The sequence below is a fragment of the Hakea prostrata genome, chromosome 10, assembly GCF_041222555.1.
Source record: "Hakea prostrata isolate BN-2017 chromosome 10, UWA_Hpros_2, whole genome shotgun sequence".
NCBI lineage: Eukaryota > Viridiplantae > Streptophyta > Magnoliopsida > Proteales > Proteaceae > Hakea > Hakea prostrata.
Window position 1 is genome coordinate 15,463,282 of NC_142609.1, and position 21,651 is coordinate 15,484,932.

Below are 21,651 nucleotides of genomic sequence, written 5' to 3' on the forward strand. Positions count from 1 at the left end.
AGTGTGCCGAGTATTAAAGGCGGTAGGTAAACCATATTACCATACTTTTAAGATTTTTTTCCATTTTAGTAGAGCCATAGCTTTCAGATTTATTCCCCTTTCTTTTTTTAGGAGTAGGATTATTTCCCTCCAGTGGTGGGTTTGGTTGAGAAGAAAACATTGGAAAAAAACAAGAAAACTTATTTTATTAGCGATGCACATGATTTGGTTCCATAACTGGTATTGGAAATTGGAACCACGTCAGGCACTTTGTCAACTTTATAAAATATTGAATACTGGTACTTAAACCTTGCTTATGTCCGAAATAAATATTATTTAAAGGCTATAAGTGATGGCTAGGCTTATGATATTCGAAAATTTTAAGAAACCACTCACTCCCCTTGCGAGGCCTACAAGGCCTTTGAAGACATCTTTAATACCCATAGAGTTAATTGTGAAGATGCACTACTCAAAGTTGCCCATAGGGAGCTAATTGTGAATGAAGTGCTAGCAGCGAAACATCTCATTCAAGAGAAGCCAACCGATTCTCTCACTGAGACTACATTTTTGCTACATCTTAATCACCTTATCTTGTTAATCTGGCTGAATTGCAACAATGCCATACACAATCAATATCTCTTTACACCAATGACATGTCTTATATTATATCAAAGAGGGTAGAGCAAAAGGATCACAGAAACATCAAATGGATAACACCGAGAGATCAAGCTAGGGGCGGTCCAAAAATCAAAATCAACATTGATGGTTCTTCGATCTCCTTAAATCAATTAAATAGCCGGTTTATTTGGAGCCAAGTCACAATCCCCCCTTTTTTGGAGTTCTATCTCCCTACCCTCTTTTTGATATTTCCTATGCTCTACGATGCTTTAAATTTTACTTACAAATTGAGGCTTTAAATTTCAATAAATCTAACGTTTATCCAAAAAAAAAAAAAAGAGGCTAGCGAGGCCGAAAAAAGGACGATGATGCGTGAAGGAATTTTCGCTTTACCCACCTCTGTGAGTGATGGTTTGGAGTTCTAATTGTTAGGGCAAGGGTGGATAGTTTCATATTTAGGCTAAATATAATATCAGTTACGCAATTTGGGGTTTAAAAAGTTATATAGGATACCACTTAACTGAGAAATTCAATGGTAAGAAGCATTTTGTCACCCTTGATAGGTAAAATAGGGGTGTGTAATTGTTATTGTTTAACTAAATGTTGGAACCTAAATGTCATTTGATTAATTAAGATGAGAGTTAAATGTCATGTAACCTATGTTCTTTCAAGAGGATATAACAGACAAATAAAGTAGGGTTCAACATCTGTCCTGGCGAATTTTCCCTGTATATAGATACTTTGGGAAGCGGGGTTCGCTTTCCTTTCTTCAATTCTTTGTTTTCTGCTGTTCTAAATCACTGGGATATATGTCCTAGCATGCTTCTTCCCAATAGCTGGCGTCTCATCGTCGGCTTCTTGGGTTTATGTTTTGAACTTACCTTATCTTCCTCTTTTTGAACATTTTCATGTTCTTTCTCTTTCCCATCCTCCTGGCTGGGTTGTTCTTTCCAAGCGCAACAAAGTTGAGCTTGACTGGTCGGGTAGCATTTTTGCCAGGGGAACCTGCCCTTCCAATCACAAAGGGTGGCGCAAGCAGTATTTCTTTTGCCTAGCGCCTCAATCAGACCTTAACTTCCCGACCACCGGGAAACTGTACACTTCATACTCTGAGGGCAACCGGGTCCCTCAACTATCCAAAGAAGACAGAGCTGCTGGTCGGAAGATCAAGGCAATTCCATGGTATCAAGAGATACGTGGATATGAGATGGAATACAACTTCATTCTTCAATACTGGGGGCTGGCTCAGCGTGAGCTTTCTAACTGCCATGTTTCGTTTTCTTGAATGTACTGCGAACTTTTTCAACTTTCTAACTTTTGTCCTTCTTTGTAGTGCCTCCAAGAATTAATCCAGACAACCTTCAGGTGAAGGCTGCCAAGGTCGTTGTGACTGCAGAGCAATGGTCTCCTTGAGCATTGACTACAAAACAAGTGGCCTCTATGCCTCCCCCAGACCCTTCTTATAAGGGTATAAGAAACTTGAAGCCAGTGGTTGAGGCTTCGAGGAGAGGGAAGAAACCTATGGTGGAAGAGGTCGAAGTCCCCTCTCCCGTCCGAACCAAAAGGAAGCATAACTCGGTCAATGCTTCTGCCCCGAAGAAATCCAAAAAGAATAAAGATTCTGAGGAGATCTTCATCCCTCAATGGTCATTGGCGGTGACAGACTGAGTCACGCAGGACCACGAGAAGGCTGCAGAGTGGAGCTCTCTCAGCCTTATGTCTGCCGATCGGCAGGCCTTTGAAACTCTGCAAGACGACGCACTGGTTCGTCTTTCCACGAGGTATTATTTTTCTTGAGTTTTTACTAGTTGCTTTGTAATCTCTCCTGGGAGTTTTGATAATTCTCCTACTTTCCTAGGAATGCCGTGTTGAGCTTCTACCAACATATGGAGGCCATGAGCCGAGTTGGTCGTAGCAGCTCCTTGCTTGCTATAGTCCCGTGAAGAGAATTTGGCGAAGGCCAATTCTGAGGTTGACCGGTTGAAGAAAGCATCCGAAAAGTCAAAGGAGGAAAATGACAAGGCCATGAGTTCTTTGAGAAAAGAACTTGACTTATCGATCAGTCGTGCTGCTACTGTCGAACGTGAAGCCAAGAAGCAGAAAAATCTTGCTACCGCGTGCGGTGAGAGCCTCGAGCTTCAAGCCATGGAAAATGAACGTTTGAAGAAGATGGCAGTTCCCAGCAAACCCGAACATCTTTCACAAGATCTTCAGAGGGATTGTATTCGGAAGTATCTGAACAATGTTCCCTTCAGCAATCTGATGGCTTCATTCAACCTTCAAGCTTACCGAGAGGGGCGGAATGATGTCTGGAAAGTTATTTTTGAAACTAACCCTTCCTTTGACACAACTCCTTTCCGGAGCGCATGCCACAAGGAAATCTTCAAGAAGCTTGAGCTGCCTTTCCCCGATTGGGTTTGGGAGGAAGAGGACCCCATTCCAGCAAATCCAAACATTGAGAAGTATCTTGATGATTCGTCGCCTCTTCCCGAAGAACCCCAAAAGCCTGCCTCAGACAAGGATCCTTCGGCCAAAAATGTTAAAGACCAATAGGAAGCTATCTTCTTCTTTTTTTTTGTAAGGGTTGGCCCCCCACGGCTTTCAATAATGAAATAGAGATTTGCCTCCTTCTTCTAAAACTCTTCCAATGATTTCCATAATACTTTCTCATATCGCACCCAGGGAATTATCTATTCCCTCATGTAAGAAATATTTAAGAATGAGATAAGTTATCATGTAGATAAACTTGTACCTTAATTGAAGATGATGCTCGGGACATCAAAGAGATGCGTTCGAGAGCGTTAATTTGATTCTTTCGAACTTTTTATGACACTTGACAACTTTATCTCCCGACTGCTCCTTCTTTATGACGAAGCCCAAACTTTTCCTCGTATTCGCATACAAGTTGTTCTTCCCAAGGAATTGGAAATACTCTTATTTAATAATGGTGCGACGATTGGTATTTGGCAGTATCCTCGTATTAGGTGCACATTGTTCCACGTGGAAACTTAGGTCAGCCTTCAAGTTTCGAATTTGAAGCGTCGTTATCTCCTGACCGTTGATCCTGCATTTTTCGGAATTCGAAACGTCTCTTCCATCCTAACCCTTGATTAACTTGGGCTTTCAACCATCGCATCACTCCCTGAGGCTATTTAATTTCCTCAAGAGTGCTTCATCTTTATCCTTGCTATCTGCAAGTTATTTTTGTCTGCTAAATTTGCAAAGTAGTATTTTGTCTTCCTTTGCCGTCTCTGTACTCTTATCCTCCAACAATATCTTCGATCAGAACCTGAACAAGTAAGTTTTCTCCTCTGTCATTCAGTTTTATCACGAACTTCTTCTTCTCCCTGAGTAATCTCCAGAATATTCATACTTGGGGTTTACTCATTACGGAAGTTCCCTGTTGGATATTCTTTGCTTCATCTGTTCGTCAGAGATCGAAGGTTTTCCCTTTTCTGCTATATTTTGTTGGATTTCTCGTACTAACGATGCTTGCCCGTCATTTGTAGTGCCTCCAAGAATTAACTTGGATAATATTAGGGCGAAATCTTGCAAGAAGACTGCTCCAGTGCTGTCGAAGGTCGTTCCTTTTGAGGTGATTGTCGTTGGTGAATCTTCTAAATGCGGGGAGATTGCTGTTGGTGAATCTTCAGATCAAATTTCCACAGCTTCTGCTGATGCTTCTCCCACGCCTCATTTGCCTAGAGAGACCGTTCAGTCTTCTAAGGAGGATGTGGCTCCTTTCGTCGTTGTTCGCACTGCTGAAACCCCTGCTGGCACTATGCTGGAGTCCTCTTCCATGATGAAGACCCTTCGAGCTTCTAAGGAAGATGTGGTCCCTGCAGTCGTCATTCGGGCCTCCGAACCTGACTCTAGTGCTTGTTTGGCATCCTCTTCCAATCCTCTTACTGTGGAGGTTTTCGAAGAGGCCGAGGATTCTGCTTCTAGGAAGCGCCCTTGGTTGGCCGATGATGTGTTCCATCCTTCCTGGTCGTTGAAGAGATATGACTTGGTGACAGGCGATTTTGACAAGGCACTAGAATGGTGCACTACTATTCAAATGCCTGCTGAGAGCATAACCTTCTCTACAGTTCCAGATAGGGAATTTATGAAATCCCTGATGATGTAACTTTTTCTTCATTACCTTTCTTTCTGAAGATTTTTCTTTTGCTCTTGACTAACTCTTAAGTTGTTGCAGGAGTCTCACTACTAATTTCCACAATCAAGTGGAAGCAGCCTTTAGACTTAGTAGACTGAGTGATGAGCTTTCTAGGCTTCGGGAAGAATCTAGAGCCAAAGATGTTAAGATTGCTCATCTTGGAAACAAAGCTTGGGAGATTGCCCGAGAGAAGAATTCCGAGAATGAGCGTCTTCGTTTGGATTTGGATGGTGCCAGGGAGAAGATCCGACAGCTAGAGCGGGAAGTTGGAAAGCTTTTAGCAGGGGCGAAAGGGTTTGGAGCTGTATCAACACCCCAAAGGCAAGCTGTTACCCTTTTGCCCGAGTCCCTTCCGACTGATGTTCACAGGGCTTGTATCTTCAAATATTGCAGAGTAAGCCTTTTGTTGACATGCTGAATGCTTATAACTCCAGGCATATTGGGATGGTGAGAACGAGATATGGGAATCGATACTAAAGAGAAATCCTTATTTTAACACGACTCCCCACCGCGCCAATTGTCATCCTGAAGTGTTTGCAAAGCTGGGACTTCCTCTTCCTGCCTGGGCCAAGGACGTGATGGACTTTCCACCTCCAGATCCGAATATAAGGCATCATCTTGACGACTCTCCTCCTTTGTCTCCTCTTAAAGGATTCAGCTATGAAGAGCTTGCCTTGAATGCAGGTTTGATCAAAGACCGGGCTTCTTCCGAAAAAGCTGGATAAAAAGTATGGAATTGCGGAGGATTTTGTAAGTTAGAATTTACAGAATGCTTCGCAATCCCCGAGGGAGATAAACAAATGATAACATATGTTTTCCCGACTCTGTTCTTCTTGAATCTGTGTTGCTTCTTGACTCTGTGTTGCTTCTGATAAAGTTGCTTCGATCTTGTTTTAGAGTTCTTGACGATCACCGACGATGACTTTCCTTCTTAACCGAACGAAGATTGTACCTCAACACTTGTTATCTCATATGTATATTTGATGTAAAGGTTGGCCCCTTCTGGTCGTTTTAAAGGAATAAAGAATTAACTTCATCTTTGAACTTTGTCAGTCACTTGAGTCTCTATTGTAGTAGGTCTTAGTTGTTTTAAAACAATGCCTTTACTTAGAGATTTCTGGAGAAATTCAATAAGTTTGAGAAGGAACTCACTCGGGTTTTAAACCGATGCCTTGTAGAAGGTCCCACACAGGTTTTAAACCGATGCCTTTACTTAAGGATTTATGGAGAAATTCAATAAGTTTGAGAAGGAACTCACTCAGGTTTTAAACCGATGCCTTGTAGAAGGTCCCACACGGGTTTTAAACCGATGCCTTTACTTAAGGATTTCCAGAGAAATACAATAAGTTTGAGAAGGAACTTTGTGAAATCCCCCGGATTTCTACCCCTTTAACCCATGGTTTTAAGACCGAGAACCTGCGCCTTGATTTGGCGACAATTGTGAGCCATTCAATTCAAGCCCGAAAGATTGGAAATTGAACCAATGTTGGTAGATGACCCTTATAATGACTCAAAAACTCTCCTAGAGTTTAAGTGAAGAGAGAAAATTAATCCCGACGGTGTAAAAAGGGTGATCTTGAAATGTCCATAGGTCATTGATGGAGAATCCGATTGATGTGAATAAGGTATCAAATCGAAGATCGTTGAAAGACCTTTCCAACAAGCTAAAATTCATCAAAATCGGAGGTCGTTTGGAGGTCCAACCATGGACCATAAATTTGGGCCGTTTGGGTGAACCAACCCCCCACCCCATTTTCTATTTAGGGGCAAAATTGGAATTTTGGATTTTTAAACCCTATTTATGTTTTATCTCATCTGTAAACGCATTTTTGGAGGCTAGAAAGAGGCAGAGGCTTTGGAGAAAAGGAGAAACGAAAGAGAGGAGAGATTTCCATCCTTCCGAAGGTTTTTTTGATCCGAATCTTCACAAAATCACTAGGAAAGGTTAGTTTTCTTTAACCCTTCTCTTTAATCATAGTTGGTGAAAATTTATCTTCTCTTCTTTCGTGGAGATTTTGAAAGGGAAGGTTGTTAGGTATCTTGGATGCTTTCCTTTCTTGTATTAATGTCCCTTCCTAGTTTGTGGGAGTAATTTCTCTTCTCTTCTTTTGAGGGATCTATGAAAGGGAATAATGATAGGTATCCAAGATGCTTATCTTTTCTTATATTAATGTTTCCCTTGAATATGGGAGTAATGATAAGATCCCATGCTAAAGTTGACGCATTTTGACTCTCTAGGTCACCCACAGGTGATTTATGAGAGCCAAATTTGGGGCTTCTTGATCTTGGTCAAATTGGATAAAATTGAAGGTACCCGTATGATCCTTTTGGTGGCAATTAATTTTCTCCCAAAGTTTTGCTTCATTATAGACTTCGAATTGGTAGCTAATTAGAGACCATTCACTAGTGACCCTTTTTAACCTAGTTTTCAGATTTGGGTTTTCGTGGGAAGATTTTAGGTATCCTTTGAAATCCAAATTGGCTCTAATTTGTGATAATTATTTCTCTTGCATGAATATGTTAATATATCTTTACTCACTAATTTGTAGGAAGGAATTACTGATCTTTGGAGAAAAGAATCAAGTGGAAGGTGAGGAATATACTTAACCTTATCTTGCATGTTTAATTATGTTAATTAATTTTTATTATTAATATCTTGATTTGCTTTAGTATTATCTTGTGATTATGTCTTCTATTTTTCAATATCTTGAATATTGATATGAGAGTGGATGAGATGGATGAGATTGAATGGATTGAGTTTTTCTTGTTGAATCCTAAATTATTGATATAAAAATACATGGATGATATTGAATTGAATTTGTCATTCTATTTCATGTTGCAAACTAGGGTTGTGGGTTCACCCATTGCCCTAGTGACATTATGCGATTGCTTAGATTGTGATTGGGAATGGGGAATGCCCTTTTGGCATTTCTGCCATAGGATACCAAATGAGGCGGTATGGGACGCATTCCTATGGTGCCCTTGGCACATTCCCGATTACTAATTGACATATTTAGGGCATGTTTAGAAGTGTTTGGTTATGTGACCTCATGAATACTACTACCCTTTCGGCAGGGGTATTGAAGCGGGTTAACCCATGATGTTAGTGGCTGGGTCCTGTGTGCCAAACAGGCCCACTATCATCATAGAGAGGTAGGGTTGCATATAATAGATAATGGCTCATGGGCGCTCAAGACGGTGAAATGACCCGTGAGAGGACATGGAGATCATCTTGTCTATTATATGTGAATGACCACTGAGTTAAGGAATGGGATCCAGCACATGCCTCCTGTTGAGGATTCCATTCATAGGTGGGAAGGTATTGAACCAACAGAGCACTAGGTGTGAGGGGAAGTATCCGGACCATATGTAGTACGAGACCATATGACTTTGCATTGAACCTAGGATTATCCTTGACACGCGCCAGATCTTATACCAATGGTGATGTGAGAGAGTGGTGACCTAATCCTCAACCATGGCTTGGCAGGATTTTACCCAACAACCGCAGAGAACCCAATAGACGTGCTTGAGTGCCGTGAGGGAAGAGTGATGAGACCGCCCAAAGAAGACTGGTGTGTGACTTAATGCGTGTCTACCATAAAGACTTCATGATAGAGTTAGGAGCATAATCATGATATTGTCATTAATTACATTATCGATATTCATGTTGTATGTGTGGTGTGGAATCTTGTGAATGAATGCATGATATGATGTTGAGTTGACCACAATGAGTTCTGTTGAACTCATTCCTTTTATATGTCTTTTTCTATTAGATTATACTGCAAGTTATGAGGACTTCTTCCAAATGGAGGATTCGTTGCTAATATATCTTCTTGAAGGAGTGACCGAAGAAGAAGTGGACGCACATGGAGCTTCATGCCAGTATCAAGACTGTTCTTTTGGAATGGATTCCATTAGATAACTAGTTTAGTTTATTTTTCCACTGCAAATAAAACTACTCTATTTTCTTTTCAAAATTATGATGTTCTACTTTTATTTTGAAGGAATGGATGATTGTAACCATTATTTCAGTTTTGATAACTTTATATGAGAAACTTGATTTATTCTTGTCCATTTAATTATAATATATTATGTTTTGTATGGATTTGTCACTGAACCTAGATCTTGTTGTGTATCACCCCCTCGGGCATTCAGGTATGACCGGATCCTACTGGGTGGGGTGTGACAAACTCACTTCGGTTTTAAACCGATGCCTTGTGGAAGGTCCCACACGGGGTTTAAACCGATGCCTCTACTTAAGGATTTTCGAAGAAATTCAATAAGTTTGAGAAGGAACTCACTCGGGTTTTAAATCGATGCCTTGTAGAAGGTCCCACACGGGTTTTAAAGCGATGCCTTTTGATTTTGTCACTGGATCTGATCTTGAGTGTTGTGTGTTGCCCCCAATCAAAAGACAATATGTTGAAAACTGAGAATTGTATTGATTGAGTTGAATTTTGTTACATCGTGAATGAAAATGATAATCTCCTCAAGTGTCATGACCCCAGTTTTCACATGCTTAGTGGGGCCCACATCATAGTGACCACAATGACCCGTTCACCCACAATAATAAAATAATAATAGAAAAAGATGCGGGGCATTACATCAAGGATAATACTTCTTCAAGTGCCTGGCATTCCATGAACGATCCAGCTCTTTTTGTGTTGTCATGTTCTTTAGCTTATAAGCTCCCGAACTGACTGGTTTAATAACCATATATGGGCCTTCCCATGAAGGGTCCAATTTCCTCTGATGGCGTGGATCTGAAGCTAAGGTATTCCTCAATACCAAGTCTCCCACTATGTATCGATGATTCTTCACTCGAGAATTATAATGTGACGCTATTCTTCATTGATAATGTTGAGTCTGTGCTATTGCTTTTGCACGAACTTCATCTAAAAAGTCAAGGCTATCTAGCAATCATTGTTCGTTCGCTTTTTCTTCAAACTCTCTTTCCCATAGTGTACCAGCCATTACTTCAACAGATGCCAATGCTTCAGATCCATAAGCCAGTTTAAAAGGAGTTTCTCATGTGGGTGTTCAAACCGTAGTTCGATAGGCCCGCAGAATGTTGTGCAATTCTTTGACCTATAAGGCTTTATCAGCTTCGAGTCTCCTCTTTATCCCCTCAAGTAATGTCTGGTTTGTAACCTCTACTTGGCCGTTGCTTTGGGGGTATGCCACTGATAACATACGATGCTCAATCAGATAAGTACCGCAAAATTGTTCAAATTGTGGGTTATCGAATTGAGTGCCATGATCGGTCACGATTATTTTTGGCATCCCGAACCGATATATGATAGACTCGAGCACGAACTTCTCCACCTTTTGTTCAGTGATGGTTGCCAGGGCGCTAGCCTCGCCCCATTTGGTGAAGTAGTCAATTGCTACTATAAGATATTCTCTTTCGCCAGATGCCTTGGTGAACTTTCCCATGATATCGATTCCCCACATCACAAAAGGGATGGGGTCTAGAATTGAAGTCAAGGTTTCAGCTGGGCTTTTAGATATCGTAGCATGGATTTGGCAATTGCAACACCGACGAACATATTCCATAGCAGTTTGTTGAAGCTTAGGTCAATATAGACCGAGTGTCAAAATTTTGTGTGCCAGGGCCCGACCGCCCATATGAGCACCACCAAATTCCTTCATGTACTTCGGCCAGAGCTAATTCTGATCCTTCGGGACCCAAGCATCTCAAGAGGGGTCCGGCATAGGATCTTCTGTATAGCCTTCTGTTCTGCATAATGAATCGTGCTGATCGCACCTTGATTAATCTTGCTTCTTTCGGATCTTCTAGCAATTTATCATCTCTCAGATATTCCACAATCGGATACATCCAGCACCATTCAGCTTCAATATAGGATATCTACTTCTCCCGATAACTTGGGAATGTTACTTCTTCTATATAGAACAAAGGGTCTAAATTCTTTTCCTTGGCATTGGCTAATCTTGATAGCTCATCTGCCATCGTATTTTCTTTTCTTGGGATCTGACATACTTTTAGATTCCTGAATTCTTTCTGCAATGCTTGCACAATCTCTCGATATTTTTGTAATCGGGGTTCTTTGACGCCATACTCCCCTTGTACTTGATTGACAATAAGCTGTGAGTCACTAAAAATAGTTACCTCCGCTATTGCCAATGCTTTTGACAATCAAAGTCCAGCAATTAGGGCCTCGTACTCTGCTTCATTGTTACTTGCTTTGAATGCAAATATTAATGCATATCGAATAATAAAACTTGCTGGACTCTTTAGAAGAATTCCAGCCCCTGCTTTGCTTATTACTCAACCATCCACGTATACCTCCCAAACTGTTGGAATAGTGGGTTCGACAATCTCCTCCACCGGTGCAGTAGTCTCTACTACGAAATCGGCCAATGCTTGGGCTTTAATTGCCATTTGAGGCTTAAAGCTTACATGGAACTCGCTGAGTTTGACCGACCAAGCTACCATTCTTCCAGACAAATCAGGTTTATGAAGAACTTTACAGAGGGGAAAAGTAGTAAATACCTTGATTGGATGAGCCTGAAAGTATGGTCGTAGTTTTCTAGCTGCTATCATAAGAGCTAAAGCCTGCTTTTTGATCTGAGAGTACCGTGTCTCTGCATCGAGTAATATGTGGCTGACATAATAGATTGGCCACTGCTTTTTGTCTTTTTCCCGAACGAGTACCGCGCTTACTGCTGAAGGGGATGTTGCTAAATATAGTTGTAAAATTTCTCCCTTTTCGGGTCGGGACAATAGCGGTGGTCTTCCCAGTGTTTCCTTCAGATCTTCGAAAGCCTTCTAACATTCCTCAGTCCATTTGGCCTCCTTACTGCCCCTCAAATCTTTGAGTGCTTTGAAAAAAGTAGGCACTTTTCTCCCGACTGTGAGATGAAAAGATTCAACGCGGCTACTCTCCCCGTTAAGCATTGCACATCTCGAACAGTCTTGGGGGCTTCCATATCGATCAAAGCTTGTATTTTGGCCGGGTTAGCATCAATACTTCTTTGTGATACCATAAAGCCCAAGAACTTGCCCGACGAAACTCCGAAGGCGCACTTTTCCGGATTCAGCTTCATTTGATATTTCCACAGTACTGAAAATACCTCCGCTAAATCCTCAATGTGCTTTGTCCTCGCAGTGCTTTTTACCAGCATATCGTCAACATACGCTTCCACGTTCTTCCCGATCAAGTCTTTAAAAATTTTGTTGACGGCCCTCTGATAAGTAGCCCCTGCATTTTTCAGGCCAAACGGCATGACTTTGTAATAAAAACTCTCACGATCAGTCATGAAAGCCGTAAACTTTTCGTTCTCTTTGTTCATGAGGATCTGGTTGTATCCTGAGTATGCATCCATGAAACTCAATGTTTCATATCCTGCTGTTGCATCTATCAACAGATCAATCCTGGGCAACGGATAACAGTCTTTTTGGCAAGCCTTGTTGAGATCTATGTAATATGTACACATTCTCCACTTTCCATTTTCCTTTTTTACCATTACCACGTTGGCCAACCAGATCGGGCATTCAATGGGTTCAATGAAACCAGAGTTCTTCAATTTTTCAACCTCACCCCGAACGGCTTCGTACTTTTCTATGGAGAAATTTCTCCTCTTTTGAATTACCGGTTTCACCTTCAGATCTATCCAAAGTTTATGTTCTGCAACTTGCCGATCAATTCCTGGCAGACCACGTGAACACATCGCTGTTTTGTTGAAGAAAAGACTTCAACTCCTTGAATTCTTCCAGCTGCTCAGACCCGATATAAGTAATTGTTTTTTCGTTATCGGGATACAGCTGAATTTGTTCCAACTTCTCTACTGGCTCGGGCCTTTGCATCTCTGCCTCGTTCCGATCGTCTCGTACTTCTATTGGTAACGCAAATACCTTTCTCGGGCCCTCCTTATCCTTCAAATATGCTATATAGCATTGTCGAGAGGTTCTTTGGTCAGATGAAACCTAACCAATTTCCATTTCCGTTAGAAATTTTATCTTCAGGTGCTTTGTTGAAACTATAGCACCTAACTTTGATAAGGATGGCCTTCTGAGGATGACATTATAAGCCGGAAGCTCTCGAACCACCAAGAAGTTTACTAGAACAGTAGCCTCTTTGGGGAAGCTTCCAATCGACAGATCTAGCTGTACTGATCCTTCCGCTATTGTGGATGATCCCGCAAAGCCATATAGATGCGTGGATGACGGCTGCATCAAGTCTTCATCCACTTTAAGCTTTTGATAAGCTGCACAAGATAAAAGGTTTGCAGCAAACCCAGTGTCAACTAACACCCTATGCACTTCATGGCGCGCGATTTCTACCTTGATGACTGTGGCATCATCATGAGGTAAACAGACGCCTCTTTCATCTTCTTCGCTGAAGGTGATCGAACCCTCACCATTCGACCTTTTACGCTTCTATGTTTCTCAAGTTCCAACAAACTTGGATTTGGCTTTCAGCTTCATTGGACAAGTGCCCTTGAGATATCGATATTTCAATATCCGCCTTTTAATGTCTGCAATCATTGGTATAATGATCGTAATCCTTGTGGAAACGGCAATACCTTTCTTGATCTTGCTCCCTAGGTTTGGTGGGAAGCTTTGGAGGCCATTTCAAGATATTTTGTTTCTTGATAATATTTAAAATATCAGGCCGAGGAGTATTTAATGGAATATACTCACTTTTACCGAGAGATCTTTGCCGCCACACCTAGTGAGGCTTTTCGACTCGATCACAAACATTCTGTTTCGGCCTCTGCTTGTTCTCAGTGGCCTTCTATTCTTTTGTAGAGGCTTTATTATCCCCCTGGCGTGCATCTAGGATCTCCGTCACCTCTGCCTGCTTCTGACATCTTTGCACCAGTTCAGCATAAGTGGTAGGCATATCTTGAAGTAATAACTCCAAAAGTCATCGGTTAATGAGTCCAGTGAACAAAGCAGTTTTAGCCACTTGTTCATCTAGATTCTCTATCTCCATTGTGACCCTATTAAATCTTTTCAGGTATTCCCGAATCGATTCACTTTTCCCTTGTCTGATAGTGAACAAGGTCTCCTCGGCCTTTTTGATCTGGATTCCACTTTGGAATCGTCCTATGAATTTGCGCGCCAATTCTTCAAAATCCGCGATCCTTCCCGACGGGAGATTTGAAAACCATTTCTGTTCTGCTCCAATCAAGGATGAACCGAAAACCCTGCAAAGGATTTCATCGAAATTACCCACAACAGCCATAGTCTGCTGATAATAACTGATGTGAGCGGTGGGATCTCCCGAACCATTGAACGTGGAAGAAGTCGGCAAACGAAAATTGTGAGGAAACTGATATCCAGCTATGGGCCCGGCAAACGGAGTTTTTCGAATAACCGAATAAATATCATCGGTTATCCTCCCTCTCGCCAATTGTCCGAGTTTTTTTATTGATATTGGCCAATTCTTGACCAATATATGCTGACTAATCTCCGACGACACGATCATTCTCCCGAGCAGCACCTCTGATATTTGGTGAGTGAGTTCATAATCCTGCACCCAACCACGTATTTGAATCGGTTGTACTTCCTTGCGGTCCTCCGAACCGATCGTCTCGCCTAGGTAGTTCTCCCATTCTCCTAGGTTCTCTTTCTCGCCATCGGTCGCCTTCCCGAAAATTTTGACCGACATTCTGTTCATCGATCAGTCTTTGCTCCCGTTGTAATGCGCGCCTTCCCGCATCACAGTGATTGGGTGCTTGCGGTGCCACCACTTGTCTAGCCAGCGTACAAAGCGTCTGACTCACCTCCAATAACTGGAGTTTCAGTTGATCCAGTTGATACTAGAGTGGATCTGGAGGATTATTACCTCCTTGTCCACCATCTTCCAGTACTTCAAGAGGTCAACTCCCCTCAGGGATATCTGGATTATTTGCTCCGGGAATTAGAACGTCAGCATCCCGCTGGGCCGCAGCAGCCGCTGCTGCCGATGATCTAGTCACCATGGCTTTCTGAAGTGTTTCCCATAGACGGCGCCAAATGATGCTTCCAAAATCTGCTCAGTCCTTAGATCTCCTGTGGATGACCTGCAAAAACAAACGTCAGATGTGACCCGACCGCTGGGATGGGGAGTCCACCTCCGAAGGCCAAGTCAGTTGATGAACTTAATCACAAACGGCTCTGCTTGAGCAAAGAACTAAGGAATGAATAACGAGAATACGATTCAGATTGTGTGTGTTCTTCTACCTTGTGAGTAGGTGATGCCTTATATAGAGTGTACCGTCGAATCTCCTTTGTTGGATGTATTTGAGCCTTCTTCGGATAGTCGTCAGATCTTAACGGATAGATCCGTTGAGTGATAGATCCCTACTAGGTTGGACTAGTAGATGACTCCTTTGATAATACGATCGTTATATGGTAGTTATCCATATAATAGCGATAAGTGACAGCCGCCAAATGCTGCTACCCGTCTCTTTGACGATTAGTCCATTCCGATCGTAGCGGATTAGGGCGTGCTTGTGACTGAGTTAGTTTTCTTCCTCAGCAAGCTATCTCTTGGACCCGGCTCGCTCGGAAGCGAGTCGATTCCTTTCGTCCCGACTAGGGTCGAGGATCGAACCAAGGTTGAACCAGGTTCGGTTATATTTTCTCCATATCAAGCTTTTTACAAAATCTTTCCATTGTGGCTGGTGGGTTCTTTATTTCCATTATGAAGATAACATCAGGTTGTTCCTGCTTGGAGAGATTTAGTAAGGCTCTAGATGCTCGAGGGCTCCCCAATCCTTGAACATTCCAGCTTAGAAGCTTTAGAGCTGCCCGTGGTGAGGACTTGCTTCGTCCACCATGAGGCCCTCCCCTAAAAAAGGTTGGGTGTGATGTTTCATGGGAGAGGGAGGCCTGCTGACTGGAGAATTCTCCTTGCGGGGTCGTTTTGCTTTTGGGAGTTTCTTGATGGACTTGGGTTATGATGAGGATGGATTTGGGGAATAGTAGTGGTTGGGGAGTTGTGTGGACTTTGTGATGTGAGGCAAAAGGTTGGCATTGAAGCTTTGGGAGATCCTGATGTTATCGCAAAAGTGGATGCAGGGTTGAGTTGTATTGGTTCAAGAGGTGGGGCGGACGAGTGTAGGGTAGAGGTCATTGTAGGTTGTGGGTTTTGGAAAGGAATAAGAGTGGTAGGTGTTTGTTGTCTTGTAAGAGAAACATTGGCTAGTGGTAGAAGATGATTCAAATAGTATTTAATGTAAAATTGTAGAACAGGTTGTAAAAAGGGTTATAACAGGTTGCGGTTTGGTTTCGGATTGGTGTGAGCTTTGCCACCCTTAGCCGAAACATAACCCATTAAGATTTGGTTCGGGCCGATTCAGGATATAATGAGCTGGTGCAATCGATTTTAACAGTTTGGACGACAAATTGACACCCTACAGATATTGAACCCTACTTTATTTGTCTGTTACATCCTCTTGAAAGAACATAAATTACATGACAATTAACTCCCATCTTAATTAATCAAATGACATGTAGGTTCCATATTTAGTTAAATAATAACAATTACACACCCCTATTTTACCTATCAATGGTGACAAAATGCTTCTTACCATTGAATTTCTCAGTTAAGTGGTATCCTATATAACTTTTTAAACCCCAAATTGCATAACTGATATTATATTTAGCCTAGATATGAAACTATCCACCCTTGCCCTAACAATTAGAACTCCAAACCATCACTCACAGAGGTGGGTGAAGCGAAAATTCCTTCACCCATCATCGTCCTTTTTTCCGTCCTCGAGCCTCAATTTGTAAGTACAATTTAAAGCATCGTAGAGCATAGGAAATATCAAAAAGAGGCTGGGGAGATAGAACCTCAGAAAGGGGGGATTGTGACTTTGGCTCCAAATTAAACCGGCTATTTAATTGATTTGTTGTTATCCAAATTAAGGAGATCGAAGAACCATCAATGTTGATGTTGATTTTGGTTTTTGGACCAAGGAATCAAGGATGTTGGGTGCCTTGATTGTGTATGGCATTGTTGCAACTCAGCCAGATTAACCATATAAGGTGATTAAGATGTAGCAAAAATGTAGTCTTAGTGAGAGAATCAGTTGGCTTCTGTTGAATGAGATGTTTCACTGCTAGTGCTTCATCCACAATTAGCTCTCTGTGGGCAACTTTGAGTAGTGCATCTTCACAATTAACTCTATGGGTATTAAAGATGTCTTCAAAGGCCTTGTAGGCCTCGCAAGGGGAGTGAGTGGTTTCTTAAAATTTTCGAATATCATAAGCCTAGCCATCACTTGCAGCCTTTTAAATAATATTTACTTCGGACATAAGGAAGGTTTAAAGTATCAGTATTCAATATTTTATAAAGTTGACAAAGTGCCTGACATGGTTCCAATTTCCAATACCAGTTATGGAACCAAATCATGTGCATCGCTAATAAAATAAGTTTTCTTGTCTCTTTCCAATGTTTTCTTCTCAACCAAACCCACCACTGGAGGGAAATAATCCTACTCCTAAAAAAAAGAAAGGGGAATAAATCTGAAAGCTATGGCTCGACTAAAATGGAAAAAAATCTTAAAAGTATGGTAATATGGTTCACCTACCGCCTTAAAAGCCGCTAACATTTAATACTCGGCACACTTGTATGGCATTTTTCCGCATGATCGTCTATTTTATCCGGTGAATTTCTGACTTGAAAGATGACCATCTATTTTCTTTTAGATTAATAACACGTGTTTAAAATTAAAATTAAAGGTTGAGATTAGATTTAATAGATAAATTTTTTTTTTAATTTTAATTTAATGTCTACCCTTAAATCCAGCCTAAACAGGTGTTACTCATCCATAAGAAAAAATATAAAATCTGCTTTCGTATCAGAAATGTACAGGATCAAAATCTCCATCGTGGCTTCTCACGTGACTGTTCACAGAAAATCTGGTGAACCGTACAGAATTTGAATACTATTAAAGCACCCACACCAAACCACTCACACATTCTACACCTGAACAGAGAAACAGAAACGCAGAGCTCAACAATCAACAATGGCTACCCTCATTGTTCCTCAAAACACCCCTTCTCCTGTGGAAGATGCAGAGATTCTCAAGAAAGCTTGCCAAGGTTTTCCATTCCTATCCTTTTAATCTCTCTTATGGGTTCTATTCATGATCATATATTTTGTATCTTTTTCTGGGTTTATTGTGGTCTATATTCATTGATTCATCCTTTATTATGTTCTATAGTCTTGGATTCATGCCTTCATTGTGTCTCTAGTCACGGAATCATTCCAGTTTATATCTGTGATTTCATCTTAGTTGCTTGCATTGCAAATTTTTTTGATCAAACAGCTTTTTATTTTTGGGAGCTGGAAATGGTTTATGAAAAGATTCCTTTTTGGGAGCTAGAAATGGTTTATTAAAAGATCTCTGTGATGGGTTTTGTGTAATTTGGTGAAAAATTTGTAAGATCATCTTGTTGGTACCTTGTTAGGATGGGGGACGGATGAGAAAGCCATTATTTCAGTACTAGGGCATAGAAATGCATTTCAGAGAAAGCTAATCAGGCAAGCTTATGAGGAGCTTTATCAGGAGGATCTCATGAAGCAGCTTGAGTCTGAGCTTTCTGGAGACTTCGAGGTTTGCTTCCGATGCTTGTTTCCTGAAAATCTAATGTGAATAAGGAATCATCTTTTTTTTCTATTTCTTTCAGCCAAATAAATCTCTTTTACAATGAAAATGGCAATTAAATTACTTGAATTTTTGTGAACATTAGAAAGCAATATATCGTTGGATATTGGATCCTGCTGATAGAGATGCAGTTTTAGCTCATGTGGCATTGAAGAATGCAAAAGTTGATTATCGGGTGATTGTCGAAATTTCGTGTGTTCACTCTCCTAATGAACTGCTGGAGGTGAAAAGGGCGTACCAGTCACGGTACAAGCATTCCCTTGAAGAAGATGTTGCATCCCATACCAAAGGCGATTTACGCAAGGCAATGCACCTAGACCTGTTTGCTGATTTTCCCTACAGGATTCTGATCCTGTATTTGATTCCACTTATGCTGTTCTGGCTTCTTGTTTTGTATTACAGCTTTTGGTTGCTCTTTTGGGCACTTATAAATATGATGGCAATGAGATAGATTTACGCATAGCGGCCTCAGAGGCCAAAATTATTCATGAAATGATCCAAGGAAAATCCTTTGCTCATGAAGAGGTCATTAGAATACTGGGAACAAGGAGCAGAGCACAGCTCATTGCAACTTTCAACTGTTTCAAGGACAATGAGAAAACTTCCATCACCAAGGTATATATATCTTTACCAGACTACAAGAAATAAATGTTTTTCCATATTTAATCTGATTACACTAAGAGTTTTATTATGATTTGTAGAGCATTGTGGGTGATCCGGATGATTCTTTGTTGGAGGCACTACGTGTAGCCACCCGATGTGTCTATGCTCCTCAAAAGTACTTTGCTAAGGTTAGGCTTTGTTTTCAACCTCAGATACAAAGTTAGTTACCTTTTACATATTTGTACCTAGTATCCTAGTTGTTTCAAACTTGTTATCAATTTGTGGGCTATGCAATCAGGTTTTGCGCAATGCCATTAATAAGGTAGGGACTGATGAAGATGCTCTTACTCGTGTGATTGTCACACGCGCTGAGAAAGACTTGAAGACCATCAAAGAGATGTTTCAGAAGTGGAGCACTATGTCTCTTCATCATGCAGTAGCCAAGGAAGCTTCAGGGGACTACCAGACTTTCCTCCTTACTTTACTTGGAAGTGAATGGAACTAGCTCTGTTGTTCTTGATGGGTAAAGAGACTATTGTCCATCTGAACTAAGAACATATTAGGTCGTTGTTTAATGTGGGGAATGCAAGCCCTAGTTTTAGTGCTATAGGCATTACTGGTTCTATGTATTGAAGTTGAGTTGTGTCAATCATCCCCTGGTTTCTAGTGATCACTCCAAGTCTCAACTCCAAAAAGGAAGTATGTGCTTAATTTTCTAATGTTTGTGGTTGGGATTTTAGTTTTTCGTATCAATGTAGTTTTTACTAGCCTGGTTGGTGGTATAGATTGGTTGCTTTGTCATTGGCTTGACATTCTGTTAGGTACCTGAATGAGGCTACTTAACAAGGTGGAATAACTCAAGAAGAAAAAAGGAACTTTGAATAAAAGTTGAATAAGAAACAATACATTCTACCAGCAGTAGGTGATTCCTACGGCTACCCAAGAGCAATAGCTCTCACATAAACTTTCTCAATGCTCAAAACATGTCTCTTCTACTCTTCCTTTCCCCTATTTATAGCAATTACGTTCCTACAGTATTAATTAACAGAATCATCCCAATTCGAATAGGACTCTTCAAAAGTAACCTGAATTCGAATAGGACTCTTCAAAAATAACCTGAATGTAATATGACTCTTCAATCTAATCCTAAAAAGTAACCTGAATACAATAGGACTCTTCAAATTTGCCAATCGTTTCCTTCCATAGAATTTAGGGATTTACTTTCCCTGTCGAGTGTAGACTTGTGTTACTAGGGACCTATCAATACTCCCCTCCAACAGTTTCACCTTGTCCTCAAGGTGAAAATCTGAAAATCTCTTCTGCTGGGGTTTAATGGAGTGGGCTTGACCCAAGGGGGTTTCTTTGGGGGTCTAGCGGCCCAGTCTTTGTGTTGGGTTTGTTTGGGCCTTAAGTTTGAGACGAAACATAACTGATTGAGGCCCAAATAACACAATCTTTGGCTCATAGGGATTGGACCAAACCCATGAAGCGGTTTGAGGTGAACCAAACCAACCCCAAAAACCCTAATACTCCATCGTCTTCTTCTTCCTTTCCTGCGACGATTTGCTGCAACCCTAGCTGCCGCCTGAGGTTTTCTGTCGGCAGCGACTGAGCTCTTCTTCTTCGATTCAGTGGCAAGAGTCCTCGCAGCCCCGACGTTAATCCGGTAGGCATCGACACCCGAAACTCTCATTCGAATCGACTTGGATTTTTCAACGTGTACTTTCAAATCGACTTCGGCTACGTTTGTCTCAACCACCATACTGTGGTTGTCCAAAGCTGAGATGGATTTCTTATCGCTCTCATCTCTAAACTCCATTCTTAAGGCCTCCGTGAAGTTAGCCCAATCCAGTTTCGGCCAGCGTCTCCGGTAGACCCAATCTAACGCATCATCTTCCAGATGTTCAAGTGCTACTCCAAGCCAGTGTTCTTGCTTGAATCCGATGTTGCCAATGAAAGAGCTTGACTTCAATCAACCATTCTTCCGCTCGTTCTTCGCCTGGAAAGATCGACAATGTCATCTCACTTCCCTGGGATCGTGAATGCTCTGATACCATTTGTTAGGTACCTGAATGAGGCTACTTAACAAGGTGGAATAACTCAAGAAGAAAAAAGGAACTTTGAATAAAAGTTGAATAAGAAACAATACATTCTACCAGCAGTAGGTGATTCCTACGGCTACCCAAGAGCAATAGCTCTCACATAAACTTTCTCAATGCTCAAAACATGTCTCTTCTACTCTTCCTTTCCCCTATTTATAGCAATTACGTTCCTACAGTATTAATTAACAGAATCATCCCAATTCGAATAGGACTCTTCAAAAGTAACCTGAATTCGAATAGGACTCTTCAAAAATAACCTGAATGTAATATGACTCTTCAATCTAATCCTAAAAAGTAACCTGAATACAATAGGACTCTTCAAATTTGCCAATCGTTTCCTTCCATAGAATTTAGGGATTTACTTTCCCTGTCGAGTGTAGACTTGTGTTACTAGGGACCTATCAATTGTTGAATGCTTTGATACCATTTGTTAGGTACCTGAATGAGGCTACTTAACAAGGTGGAATAACTCAAGAAGAAAAAAGGAACTTTGAATAAAAGTTGAATAAGAAACAATACATTCTACCAGCAGTAGGTGATTCCTACGGCTACCCAAGAGCA

General features: G+C 41.2%; 1 protein-coding gene across 1 annotated transcript; it reads left to right on the top strand.

The window, feature by feature from the left end:
* Positions 1 to 17,708: 17,708 nt before the first annotated feature.
* LOC149002144 (annexin-like protein RJ4) lies at positions 17,709 to 19,800 on the top strand. Its single transcript, XM_089138072.1, has 6 exons — positions 17,709 to 17,819; positions 18,189 to 18,334; positions 18,471 to 18,689; positions 18,788 to 19,000; positions 19,087 to 19,176; positions 19,287 to 19,800. The coding sequence occupies exons 1-6, from the start codon at positions 17,744 to 17,746 to the stop codon at positions 19,491 to 19,493; spliced, it is 951 nt and encodes a 316-aa protein (XP_088994198.1). The 5' UTR covers positions 17,709 to 17,743; the 3' UTR covers positions 19,494 to 19,800.
* The last annotated feature ends 1,851 nt before the right edge of the window (positions 19,801 to 21,651 follow it).

Excerpts from the sequence above, each read along its gene's own strand:
- LOC149002144 (XM_089138072.1), top strand. The coding sequence starts at position 17,744 with ATGGCTACCCTCATTGTTCCTCAAAACACCCCTTCTCCTGTGGAAGAT. Across the intron at positions 18,335-18,470 it reads AGCTTTCTGGAGACTTCGAG|AAAGCAATATATCGTTGGAT; the intron begins GTTTGCTTCCGA and ends TGTGAACATTAG. Across the intron at positions 19,177-19,286 it reads CTCAAAAGTACTTTGCTAAG|GTTTTGCGCAATGCCATTAA; the intron begins GTTAGGCTTTGT and ends CTATGCAATCAG.